We start from the raw sequence: 13,415 nt of genomic DNA on the forward strand, positions 1-13,415 counted from the left end.
TAAATCAATGCCAACAAGTTATAAATTCTCCTTTTATTGACAGAGCATGTGTTGTAGCATTGTAAAAAAAATGCCTCATAATTTTATTTGATTGGGCATAGAGATGGCATCCAACAGTAATTTATTAGATCACATTATGTGAGTGACTTGTGTTTTCTAAATGATAATTGTCAGATTAGAAGTATTATTATATATGTTATTTAAAAATATGTATTACATCTCTTCAGTACTGTTTCTTAAATCAGTTCATAATAAATGTTTAAAAGCAATATAAAAATAGCAAAGTAAAGGGGCTTTTAAGGTGCAGATACAAGATAATTTAAAGGTCGTGTTTTAATGATCTAACTATTTCTGGTAGAATAAGACATTCATTCTTACACCAACAAGATTCCCTGGAAGCAGCATTTCCATGAATAAAAATCACCCTAACCCCCTGTATTATTTATGATCTTCTGAGATAATTTCATATTCATGTCCATATGCAAACAGAAATGCAGATTGGTGGTAAAGGAATTCTGGATGACTGACTGGTTACACTATAAAAATGGAATAGCTATCTCAGTAAATTACTTTAACTGATTTAGTGGAATGGGATTTCTTTTTGTTTTATTGTTATGGTAACCATGGATCAGTTCCTGTCCTGACTATAGGTAGTAGTGCTTGACTGGTAGGTTTGTAAAACAATTCTTAATTTGCTCTTGCCATATTTGTTTAGACTCTGAATTGTGTGGAATTGCAAACATGGTGCTCTGTTTACTTTCATGGCCTAATTTAGTTCACATTAAAATATGTTTATTGTATGGGGATATGTCAGTTTCTCAACCTCAGCAATTGTAAGATGTCTGGATTTCAATATCCAAAATTCTCCAGCCAGCATGCTCTTTAGGGAATTCTGGGAGTTGGAGTTCACACCTTAATATTCTGAGGTTGAGAAACATTGGAATATATTCATACCTTTATTACTATAATCATTATAAATATTCAATTTTTTTGCCCACCTTTTTTTAAGATCAGCCTTGAATTAATTATTCTACTCCATGTCACTTAGATACTTGAGTAATCTGCTTTTTAAATGTTTGCATTAGTGCATGACTCAAAACTATTAAGAACAAGAAGTATTTGGCTTTTCTTTTATGATTTGTGGCTGATACAGTAATACAGGCAGTCATATATGTATATTCTTTTCCTTTCCTTTAAACCTGAAGGCACAACAACAGGAAGCTGAACGAAGATGGGAGGAAATGCAAAGCTATCTCAGGAAACGGACAGCAGAACACGAGGCTGCCCAGCAAGGTGCATTCAGAGGGTCTTCCTTGCTGCTGAATATGATCCCTCCTTTTTTTAATCAGTGGGATAAAACTGGTTTCTTTAAAGTTCTTTTTGTGTTGTTGGGAACATGGGATTTCCGATACAGTATTGGCATTGTTCAGAGCAAGGCATCTAATTTTGGCTGGTTTCCCTTTTACCTACTATAGCCTTCCTGTCTCTCCCTTGAAGGGAAGGGAAAGAGGACTGCAAAATTCAATTATCTTGGTATGCAGAAATGCCTTCTGGGAGAATAAACACCATTGGTTACATCCCCTACTGTGTAATAGCTTGTTGTTAGTAGTGTGAGAGTGTGATGCACTTTCTGTCTCTATTCTCCAGAGAGGTGATCTCATGCTGAGACTGTGCTGCTTGTGTTTTGAGCCAGATCACTCCTACATCAGTCTCTCTTTTTCTGTATGCCTAAAATATTTGTTCCCTACACTTCCATAAAATTTAAGGTGACCACTCACACTCATAGAGTGCACATATCTGACAATGGTAAGAAGCTCCCCCCAAATGATAATAGCAGTTAATTTTTGCTTCTTGTTATAGATGTGCAGAATAAACTTGCGGTTAAAGATAATGAAATCCAGAGTCTGCACAGCAAGCTAACTGATACAATGGTCTCAAAACAACAGCTGGAACAAAGGATGATGCAATTAATGGAAGCAGAACAAAAGAGGGTCACAACTGAGGATTCTATCCAGAGACAGGTGCAGGTATGACATTCTGTGGGGATCATGTTTAGCTTTTAACATTTTGATTTTTTTGTTTGTTTACAATATCAGTGTTACGGGATCTGTTACATTTTAGATTGATAATTTGATAACAACCAATTTATCCTGAATCAGAATGCTAAAATGTGAAAATGAATTTAGTTCCCAGGGATGTTTATTGGAGAGCTGTCACCTGGGTTTTACTATATATAGTACAATCTTGCATGGCTGGACAAATCCTGTTTCACACTGATTTTGTGCACCTATTGTGATTGCACTATTTTGGAAATTGCATAGTGGGCCTTAGAAAATGACTCCAAAGGCAGTGTAATGGAATGTGTGGATGCCATTAGAGAAAGTGAGGTGGGAGGAGAGAGAGAGACAGATGCTGCCTAGGAAACAGTCAGTCAAGACAGGCAAGACTCCTCAGTGACTTAACAGCCAAGGGAAGAAATTTAGGAGGGACCCATCCTAATGGGTCAAGCAGTTTACAGTGGAGGCAGTAATATTGTGCTTTCAGACTTACAAGATTCTGTTAAGATACCTTTACAATAAAGTTGAATTAGTTCATGTAATCCTGTTTTCTGTCCGCTTTGCCTGGGAGGGCTAACAGACAGTATTGAATAACACTGATGTGTATGAGTTTCTCTGAGTGAATTAAAACTTCCAGTGATATCCTCAGGTATGTTGATATTTCTGTAATCTCCAAATGATGCAGCATGGGCAACTTTATTATTTTTTCCAGGGTGAATAATTTTAGTAGCACCGTTATGTAAAAATACAATTTTGTTTATGCGTACAGTATTGCCCATTTAGAATAAAGTGTTTATATTTTCTTTTTTGTAAAGGAGCTGATGGAACAGAATGAGGCTTTGAAAGCGCAGCTTCAGAAGCTCCATTCACAGATGGCAGTCCAGGTATATGTGACAAGCCCTGCTGTTAGATGCATTAGGTATCAGACTAGAACAGGTGGCCATCATCACCTAGGAGCCAGTCTCTTCCATCTTCTCCAGCTGCTCTTTCCTTGTGCTTCAGGTGTGCAGATTGCTGGAGCAGGTTACTGCTCTGCCTGCATCTTTCCATGAGAGTTCTGTGAATCACATATTATAACATGGCCGTACTGTGCTCTTGTACAGAAAGCTGCAGTACCTCATTTTCAGAATGCTTTCAGAGCGATAACTATTACGTACCTAGCTTCACAGCTGGAGGATAAGCCATTGATACAAGAGAGAGTGCAAATTAATCTGATGGAAGCAGATTATTCTGTATATCCCTGATGATGGTATTTATTGATTTATTTAGGTATTTATTAGATTTCTATTATCCTTTTTTTCCAGAATCTTGAACCCGAGTCTCTTTGACCCTAATATAACACCTTAAACACGAAACAAAATCCTTAACACTGACAAAGAATTAGTGTTCTTCTAATTTAGTAGAGCTTTAAACCTGTTATTCTTTCATATGTTCATTCTGAATGTAATTTGCCATTGTTTCTTCTCCCTTTCAGAATTCAGCTTCAGCCCTTGCTGAAGAATTGCAAAAAGTGTAAGTATTTTCCACATGTATAGTCAGACCTTCTGTTGCTTCTGTGCTAATTGCTTCCTTGCACATGTAAGGAGTATGAGCGCATATGAAAGAGATTTTGTTGAAGGAAATGCAGTAATTGTCAATATTTTTACCATCTATTGTAACAAATTCTTCTTAGAAGTTACCGACATCTTCCTAAGGATTTCCCTTTTAGGTTGAACGTTTTCAGAGTATTGTATTTTATGTTGTTTTAGGGAAGAATTACCTTTGTCCCTTTCTTGTTTTTCATACATTACAGTAAAATAGCATTGTGTATGATTCAGTATGTAGCTGTGGGGCTTTGTGTAAGATACAGGAAGAGAAGCTTCTCCTACATTTTCAAATAAACATTTCTAGTAGCTTTAGTTTCAGAGACTATTTTTGTACTCCTGAACCCTAATGCAGCAGGTCCGGACTTCTCAGTTCTGTGATAAGATTTGCAATTGATTCTGAAACTTTCTGTTTGGAGGAAATTTCACAAACTGTCCTGGAAGTTCTCTTGAAAGGCAATGTATCAATATTTTGAATGAAATTCAAAATAAAGTATGTAAGCTATTTTCTGTCATTCCCAATCACATTCTTCAACAGTTTCTCCTCACCATCTCCCTATTAATTCTTTTGGTGGTGGTTGTTTTTTTTGGCAGGGGGGAATGTAACACTATTAACTGCCTTAGTATAATAGTTAATGTTTCAGAGATTAGGCAATGTAGTGGTCCTGATTTAGCATTGTTAAGGGCAGACAGGACTAAAGAAAGTTTAAGTCATATAGGACAAAATGTTCCAACCTGACTTGATTTTTGATCTCTATATCAGAACGCAAAGGCCAAAGGTCAAAAGCAGAGAGAAGAGTAAAACCAACATCCTGAATTCTGTAATCTATATATTGAATTTCAGACTCTCTGACGCCACAGTTTCTCAATCCACAACTCAGCATAAGGAAATAAAAAATATACTGGTTGGAAACTGTATGAAATCCCCAATAATGGAGTACTAACTTGAACTCAAGTGGGTGACAATAGTAAAAGTATTCCTTTCCTTCTTCCATCTAAATAATATGTTATTGCTAAGTTACTCTAAAGAAACAGTCCCCAGACTTTCCGGCTTGGCAGATCAGGAGGGGGAAGGAGAGGGGATGGTTGTGTGTGAGTGGCAGCAGTGTGTGAGCACATGCAACTCCATGTGGATGCTCACCTGCTCTTGCGTGGCCTGGTTCTGAGTGGGCCGCTGGGGATTGGGGACCCCTGCTCTAAAGCCTCTTTAAATGGCTATATCTTGAAATTAAGTGCTGATGTTGCTTCATGGAAAGCATAGTCTTACATACATTGTTGCTAGTTACTGTATTACCTTTTCCTTTTCACCCCAAGCAGATCTGCAGAATTATGAATTTGAGTATAATAGAAACCTTAAAGATTGCATTTCGTTAAGAGGGCACAGTATCTATTTATATTCTAAAACACTAATAGAACTCTCAAATGCAACAACTTTAAAGAATATTGTGCCTACCTTTTAGGAAGGCCATTGTAGATCACTATTGATTTTTTTTTTATGCTTACAGAATTGCAGAAAAAGAACAGCAAATAAGTCAGTCTGAGGAGTCCTTAGCCAATGAACGACTCAAAGTAACCAGCAAGGAAGAGGATCTAATGGTACAGTGAAATATTATTTGTAAAAAGGTGGAGCGAGTTATCTTTCAGTTGTGGAAATAAATAATAGTAGCAGTCAAGTTGTATTAGTTAGGTGGTTGGATCTGTTGCGGTCGCTGTAGTTCATATGTCATATAAACAAAAAGTGGACTAACCTTTTCCTCTTTCTTGACTAATTTCAACGATAGCAGTTACCTTGATTCTTTTTTCCCTTCCTATACTTGTAATTATCAATGGGGCACTGCTCATCAAATCTTCCTCTGCTTGCTCTAGTTCAGTTCTGTGACTTCAGTACTTTCTACTTTCTTGCCTTCGAGGGAAGGTATATGCATGTGCAAGCATGAAGGCACCTATAATGAAAGCAGTAAAAACTTCAGCAGTTTAAGAGATGCAATAGATCTTAGAAAGAGCACAGTCAGCTTCAGATCAATTCCCAGTTATTGCAAATTACTCTAAAGCTACAGGAGTTTCTCTTCCTAACCTCAAAAATCTAATTATGTTGCATGGATCGGGAGGAAATGTTTAATATTTGGATTGAAGAGAATTTTTATAGAAGATGGTGTATTTATTAAATTATTCCTTTATAGGAGTACAACTTGGCAAGATAGACTCTGAAAAAAAGAGTGAGAATTGTTAGCAGCATAATCCATAAGTCACTTTTCTTCAGAAACCTTCTGAGCCTGCAACAGACCATTTTAAACCTCACGAACATTTTTCTTTTCATCCCATCATGCTGTAAATGCCTCACTCTTGGATCTGATCCAAGAGAAGAAACACCATTCTTTGTTCTTCAAAATGCAAAGCAGTTCTCTGCAAATCCAGTAGCGCAAACAGGTCCAACAAAATTCAAATATGTTGCCTGAAAGTCTAGTTTTGTAGCTGCAGAGTATCTGAGGTGTCTGTTATTTCAGAGCATGGCAACTGTAGCCTGAGCTGACAGTCCACTCTTCCATTTCATTCTTTGGCATTTGTAAAACTGGCCTCAGAATGGGTAAAGTCAGTTTTACAGTCGGTCCTGCAAACTGTTCAGGTGTTTTCTATTCTGCTGATTTCCGTCTTTGGCCTTTTTGAAGTTGCACAGGAAAGTTTTTAACATTAATCCAGTGTGTTAAACAGTAGATTGAATAGAGGAACTATTCTCTCCGCTGCAGGTTGTCCAGAATATCAACATGTCTCTGAAAGCAGAAGTGCAAAAGTTGCAGGCATTCACAAATGATCAGGTAAGTATCTATGGAGATTTTCAGTCATCCAGGTCATGGTTGTCCCAAAGGTGCTTTTTCAAGAGGCAAATGGACTTTCTTGTTTTTCTTTGAAGACGTTTTGCTTCTCATCAGTCGTTCCATCAGGACAAGATTCAGCAGTCCATCTGCATTTAAAAGACAAAGGCCACTCTTTTGAAGACAACAAAGTCCACATTTTGGACAGAGGGGACCATTGGTTTGAAAGAGGGTTCAAAGAGACCATCTATGTCAAAATTGAACAGCCTCTCTCAACAGGGGGAGGGATATGACATCACCTATCTCCTGTCTACAACCCAGTCCTTCCAGCAGTTCCAAGAAGGCTTCACACCCATTTGCACTTCTGAAGTGACTTTGAGGACACAGATACTCCCAAGTGGCCTCAACAATTCTCTAAAAGAATGCAAATGACCAGCTATCTGCAAGAAATATAAATCCTTCCATTCCCCATCATCCAGTCAGAGCTGAAGAAGCTCCTTGAATGAGAAGCGAAATGTCTTCAAAGAAAAACAAGAAAATCCAATTGCCTCTTGAAAAAGCACCTGTGGGATGATCAGGTAAATAGTCTTTTTCTGGGCAGTCAGGGTGATGACTAATCCATTAATAATGCTAAATATTATTAATTCAGGAGCAGAATTTTGGAAAAATCACCATGCTATTGGCTCAATAAAATAAATTAGGATTATTCTGGAAGCTGCACAATTAGACCACTAATAATAAAGTACTGGCATATGGATATAAAAAATAAGCAATTTCCAAAATTAGAAGTAAGGTCATTGAGCTTAGTGTCCTTTAAAAGATATTGTTGCTCAAACTCACTGTAGATTGTTATCCTCGTGAGGAGCAGCTGTCTGGAATACATAGGGGTAATCTGTCATCTCCTTACTGAGTCTACTTCCTGGTTCTTCAGTCTTTTTCACAGTTGTCTCCACTCTCCACAGAGACATGTTTAACTCGCCATGCCTCCATTAGAAGTTCCACTTCTGTTGGTTTTACATTAAAAAGGAAAAAAGAGAACTTGCTTCAATAGCACTGATGCATATGGATAGGGAAATCAACGCCTTCTTTGGTGCCCCATTTGGAGAGATTGTCTTATCTTAAAAGAAATAAATGGAATCAAACTTAGTTTTAAAAAAGCAAAAGGAAGAATGAAAAAAAAAATCCTTTTTAACTTTTAAGTATTATCATGAGAAAACATTCAGTAAAGGAGGAAATAAGAATACAGAGTAGTTCAAATCATAGCATCTTAAAAGAAATTCTAACAGAAGAAAAAGTAAAGAATAAGGTTCCATGCAGACAAGATAATATTGCTCTATTCCTACTTAGAGGAACTTCTGTTTTAAACAAATTCCAAGTGACTTGAAACATACAGTACAGTATCACATACAATATGAACCCACCACAAAATAAAGAATATAACAGTTTTCTGCCTAGAAATTTTTGGTAGACAAAAATGGATTCCTGAAGCCTTCTGTTTCTTCCCTGGATTTTTCCCCAGTCTCTTCTTGCTTTGATTACAGGTAGTCCTCGACTTACAACAGTTCCTTTAATGACCGTTCAACAGCACCGAAAAAAGTGACTTATGACCATTTTTCACACAGCCTTTGAAGCATCCCCATGATCATGTGATCAAAATCCAGATGTTTGGCAACTTGTTCATACGTATGACTGTTGCTGTGGCCCAAGGTCATGTGATCCCCCTTTGCACCCTTTTAACAAGCGAAATCAGTGGGGAAGCCAGATTCACTTAACAGCTGTGTTACTAACTTAACAACTGCAGTGATTCACTTAATAACTGTGGCAAGAAATGTTGTAAAATGGGGCAAAACTCACTTAACAAATATCTCATTTAACAACGGGAATTTTGGGCTCAATTGTGGTCGTAAGTTGAGGAGTACTTGTACTTTCCTTGTACCAATCTTGGTACATAACTTCTCTCTCCAGTTTAAAACAACAAAATCTTTATATGTGAGCTAGAACATCTACTGTAGATGCATCTGTCCCCTCATGAAGATCGAGACTCCATGTCTTGAGATGATACGAATGTGGATTTAAACATACCCAATTTGCCAATCTCATTGCTACCAATATTCAGATATTTAAATCTATTCATGTACGATTGTAAATAACATTTACAAATAGCCATTTTTAGTAATTTTCTTGTTAGATCAGGATGCTTTGAAAACATAGCCTTTCAAATAATATGTCCTTTCTCAGAGCGAAGCAAAGTATATGTGTATCCCTTTTCTTGTCATAGAATGAAAAGCAGAGCCAGAAACTAAATGTGACCTTTAAAAAAATTGGATGTGAGTAAAATTGCTGAATTTTGCTGTGATGTGACATTAAAAATTGCACTAATCTTTTTTACGTCTAGGCGGTTGCCATTCATGAGCTGGAGAGGATACAGAAAAGGTAAAATTAATGAAGATGCTGTGATTATTATGCATTAGCTTGGAATGGGGAGGGTTGCATTACAAGGTTTTGTGAGCAAGGGCGAAACTTATTTTAATCTTTTTCTCCCCTTCAGTGTGCAGATCAAAGATGACAAAATCAGAGCACTAGAAGAGCAGCTGCAGGGACATTACTCCAAAGCCTCAGATGCAAAGGAGGAACTTCAGGTATTACATTTCACAAAGCTGTCTTACAGGGGAACAAAAGACAGTAACCCCTTGACAGTAGGAATAGGAAACAATGAAACAGGAAAGCCAAAATTAAATTATTTATGGACCGATTGGCTCGAAGACTCCAAATTTTGGACAATATTACATATTCCATCAAAATACCTAAGGGGTCCATTCTGAAATGTGGTCTCAGTCTGGATTATTGTCTATGGCCCAAAAGCTTATGATTGTAGCAATGTTGTTAAATGTTGTCTGTTCTTCAGCATTAGTTTTCTTTATTTCTTCCCTGTTCCTGAACCAGGAGTAGGCATTCTGATGCCTTTAATCTATGCTTCCTGTTTATAAATATTTTAAGTTATATATTTCATATTTTGTATTTTTATCTCCTGTGTTTTTATCAAAATGAGATGTGAATGTGTCACACAGTAAATGTTATGTACTTCTCAAAACCCTGTCCATTAACCAGGTTTGGGGGTTATGGGAATTGAAATATCTAGAATCCAGGTTGGCTGTCCTTACCCTTTGTGAAGCAGTTTCGATCTTATTTTGCCCCTTTTCTGTTTTCATTATTTATTTCATTTTTCCTACATTTTGGCAGTATCCTATCTTGTTAATAGACTTCTGCTAAATTGCAGTTACAAACAGTTCATTGTTTGTCCTTTAAAAATCCCACTTTGAAATTACTTGCCAATGACCATTCCACCTGGAAGTTTTGAAAATTGTAATCTTAAAATCATTAGATTAAGGATAAATTAAATCATGTTTAGAGAATGAAATAGGAGGATATTACATATAAAGAGCTGTGTCTCTGGATGCTTCTTTCCCCCAAATTTACTTTTTTCAAGACGATAATAGAAACCAGTTCCAGTAAGAATCACTTAACATTTCTTCATTTGTTCATACTATTCCTCTTAAAGAAAATGATAAGAACCATCCCCAAGTTTGTAATTCCAGATTAACAGTATGATATGACAATTACATTCTAGGATCAAAAGGATCAAAACAAAACTTTTCAGTTGGAAATTCAGAAACTGCAAGCTCTCCTCTCTGAGCAGGTATGGCACACTTTGCTGCAGATAATAATAATTTAGGATGTTTACTCTCTGTTTAGTCAAAATAAATAGTTTATGTTTACTAAGTTTTACTTTGACATAGAAAAACATTACATGGTCTGGATATGGCAGTACAATACCAGGCTTGCCATGCTGAGCAGCAGCCTCATCCACTGTAAAAAGCTATTGGTATTCCCTTTCTAATGAATCAGTTACCCCAAGTACTTGTCAGTGAGGTCCGGGACAACTCGGCACGGCCATTTGCTGCGGCCAACTCATTGTGGGACAATTCAATGCTGTATTAATTGTTTCATTCAAGTACTTTTATTATTGGTGGCCACATAACTCTTGTATTTCTGGATTGACGGTTCCATCAAAATTAATGCAACTTTTGTATTTATTGAATTGTCCCATGGGGAGTTTTCTCGTGGCGAGTTGACCACAGGGAATAGGCCATGGTGAATTGGCCATGGCAAGTTGTCCCATTCCATTTTCATTGACCTTAATGTCATGGTTCCGATAGATCAAAAGAACTTTGAGGCATTGTTTTCCTTAAAGAATCTTTTATTCAGGAAACAGAATATCGGCACTACATAGTAGAACCCAACAATTAAATTCCCTTCCCCCTGATACAAAGTAACAAGGTGCAATTCTCACCCCCAATAAACTGTCATAAATCACATTCCCAAATTATTAGCTTAAAGGGTAGGCTTTCTCCTTAGCTCCACAGCTGCCAAAACATTATCAGCTTGTCCTTGGGTTCCCACCACAGCGGTTATGTTATGGCTAGCTGAGCTTACATTCCACCCCCCCCCCCCTCTGCTGCACCTAATTTCTAAAATAAGAAAAAGCATGTTAAAGTAATAGAGAAAATGGTTGCATTTTCATCAGTTGTCAAAGCGGGAACATCCCAATGTTAGCAGCATTGACACTTATGTCCCTAGCAGACTTTCAGCACATCTTCCAGATAGCTGCCCACACCTCCCAAATACATATGGATGCAAAAGAAGAAATGATGGTACAATTTGGAATCCCACAATGCCAATCCTCATTCATTCATTTATGTTTTTTCTCCTCCACTTTTATTTTTCTCTCTTCCACCACTGGCTTGTCGCTTCAATGGAACTTGTATAAAAAAGAGACACTGAATTTAATATCTGGCCACAGAGACAATAACTTGTAGATAACCAAGGTTGATGAGATACCCAATTTGTCACCCTCTTTCTCCTCCTCTTCTCCCTAGTTTGGCATGAAAGTGCATACTAGGATTGAACCAGGAGAAGGAAGGCTTGTTTAGTTCAGCTATGAGGAAGGCTGCTCTGGGTCTCACATGGGGGTGGCCAGTTTTATTTACCTTTATGGTTGTGGTTCTGGAATTTGGACTTTTGGGAGACACGCAGAGCTCTGGTCTTCTGATAGAATCACTTTTGTAATTCCTTTATACAAAGAACCCCAACTTAAGTAAAGAGAGTTTAGCAGGGACCTAAAGTGTTCCCCAAATAGGTTTTGCATAATGCTATTTCTGCTATCAATTTTCTGAATGAGATAAACAGAAGTATGAACTTCTGATGCGGTGAATGATGTTATAGGATCTTGTAGTGTTGCTACAAAAGCAATTATGGGAAAACAGAATAGGTACCCGGGTCTGTTTCACATTTTGTTTCTATATATATGAAAGTGTGTTGTTGTTCAATGAATGTTTTAGGTTGGCTAGATGTTTACAAACAGTGTCAGGCTTGTAAAATGCTTTATTATCTTACTCATGCTTCCTTTTAAACACTTTATCCTAATAAAAAACATAGGATTGGAAAGCATTCAAATGGAACCATTAATTCATTTCCAGAAGATTATTTGTGTAATATAACTTTCCATGCTGTCAACCATTAGTTTTTATATACATGGTTGGTAGATGGGCTGAGAGATTAAACAAGGCATGTTTAGTTGAGAGTGAACTTGCTGAGTGACCTTGCTAAAAACATTAGATTTGAGTTTTTCTTGCCTATTATCAACAGAGCCCATGGTGGCATTTTTAGATGCTGAAGAGCCTTTAGTGGTATATATGATACTGTTGAAAGTGGTCTTCAAGGAGAAATAAATGTATTTCCCATTTTAATGCAGAATAATCTTTCATTTTTGAATAAAGTATTTGAAACAACTGTTCTTCAAAATTCAAACTTTTCTAAAATGAGCAATATACATTTAGAGAATTCCTCTTGAACTCCCCCCACCTACCTATGTTCCCCCCCCCCAATCTCTGCTCTTTTGGCCATCCTGTACAGGGACACTCTTTAGCAGCAATGGTGGTCTTGACAGTACTGAGGCTGAAGTAGAGACCTGGAACCTTTAGCAGTCTCAGTTGCCTTCTGATGCTGTGCACACTCTTCTTCAAATTGTGCATGACCTTCTCAAGAAGCTGCTTTGCAAGAAGGCTGCATGTGGCCAACAGCTCCTTCAGAAAGGTTAGGCATGCCTCATCGGCAGTTGGGGGTGAAGAAGGTGGTCAGCTGGGGGATGGCAGGGCTGTAGGAGCAGAGGGCAGCAAAAGTGACAGAGTGCAGGGTAGCCAAGAGGGCAGTGATGGGTGGAGATGGACAGAGATAGGCATGTACCTTTTGCCTTTCAATGGGAGAAAGATTTAGACTTGTTTTGACACAAAGAGGCTTGGAATAGAGGCAGACATGTTGAGTCATAATATTTTTTTTTGATGTTCCTCATAATAGGCTATTTTATCCCATGCCTCTTCTCTTCTAAGGTCTGATCTAAAAGCAATGACAGCTAGAAATGCTACCACTATCTAATTTGAAGGGAACCTTTATGAAAGCACATGCTGCTTTTGACCTTTTTGCATTGATTTCTTAGAACTTTTATCCTGATAGAGTAAAAATGAACATTATTGCATGTTATAATTTTGATTCCTATTATGGCTGAGAGTGTCCTTGATGCTTCTTTTCTTGCTTCAATGGGAGGCCAAAGAAATTTGTAGCCCTGTAATAATATACAACAACTTCCCAGCCACTTCCTTGGTCTTGCCTGCTGTAGTAACCAGGTCATTACAAGAGTTTCCAGCTAACCTTTATCCTATATCACTCAACTTCATTTTTTTCTATTTCTTTCTTTCTTATTACTTTTTCTAATAGCCCAGGATGTCCATCACTTTTCTTGGACATATCAGGAGAGTTTTCAGTGATAGGGGGCACCATTCTCAGGGACTGATCCTCCAAACTATGACTTCTTCAGATGACCTGATGGCCTTTCCAAGTAGGTCTCCTTC

At 37.6% G+C, this 13,415-nt stretch overlaps 1 protein-coding gene across 8 annotated transcripts in view; it reads left to right on the forward strand.

The window, feature by feature from the left end:
• The window catches only part of KTN1 (kinectin 1), an 86,225-nt gene that overhangs the window by 38,843 nt on the left and 33,967 nt on the right, over positions 1-13,415 (forward strand). For 7 of the 8 annotated variants that reach the window (XM_039319552.1, XM_039319548.1, XM_039319544.1 and 4 more), the window contains 9 exons: positions 1,206-1,293; positions 1,861-2,027; positions 2,873-2,941; positions 3,532-3,569; positions 5,146-5,236; positions 6,385-6,453; positions 8,846-8,883; positions 8,999-9,089; positions 10,079-10,147. In XM_039319552.1, the coding sequence (XP_039175486.1) occupies positions 1,206-1,293; positions 1,861-2,027; positions 2,873-2,941; positions 3,532-3,569; positions 5,146-5,236; positions 6,385-6,453; positions 8,846-8,883; positions 8,999-9,089; positions 10,079-10,147 (720 nt within the window). The remainder of the gene's footprint in view (positions 1-1,205; positions 1,294-1,860; positions 2,028-2,872; positions 2,942-3,531; positions 3,570-5,145; positions 5,237-6,384; positions 6,454-8,845; positions 8,884-8,998; positions 9,090-10,078; positions 10,148-13,415) is intronic. The other variant, XM_039319549.1, reaches the window with a different exon arrangement.

Source organism: Crotalus tigris, unplaced genomic scaffold (assembly GCF_016545835.1).
Source record: "Crotalus tigris isolate CLP2741 ecotype Arizona unplaced genomic scaffold, ASM1654583v1 scf7180000023598.3388751, whole genome shotgun sequence".
NCBI classification, from domain to species: Eukaryota; Metazoa; Chordata; class Lepidosauria; order Squamata; family Viperidae; genus Crotalus; species Crotalus tigris.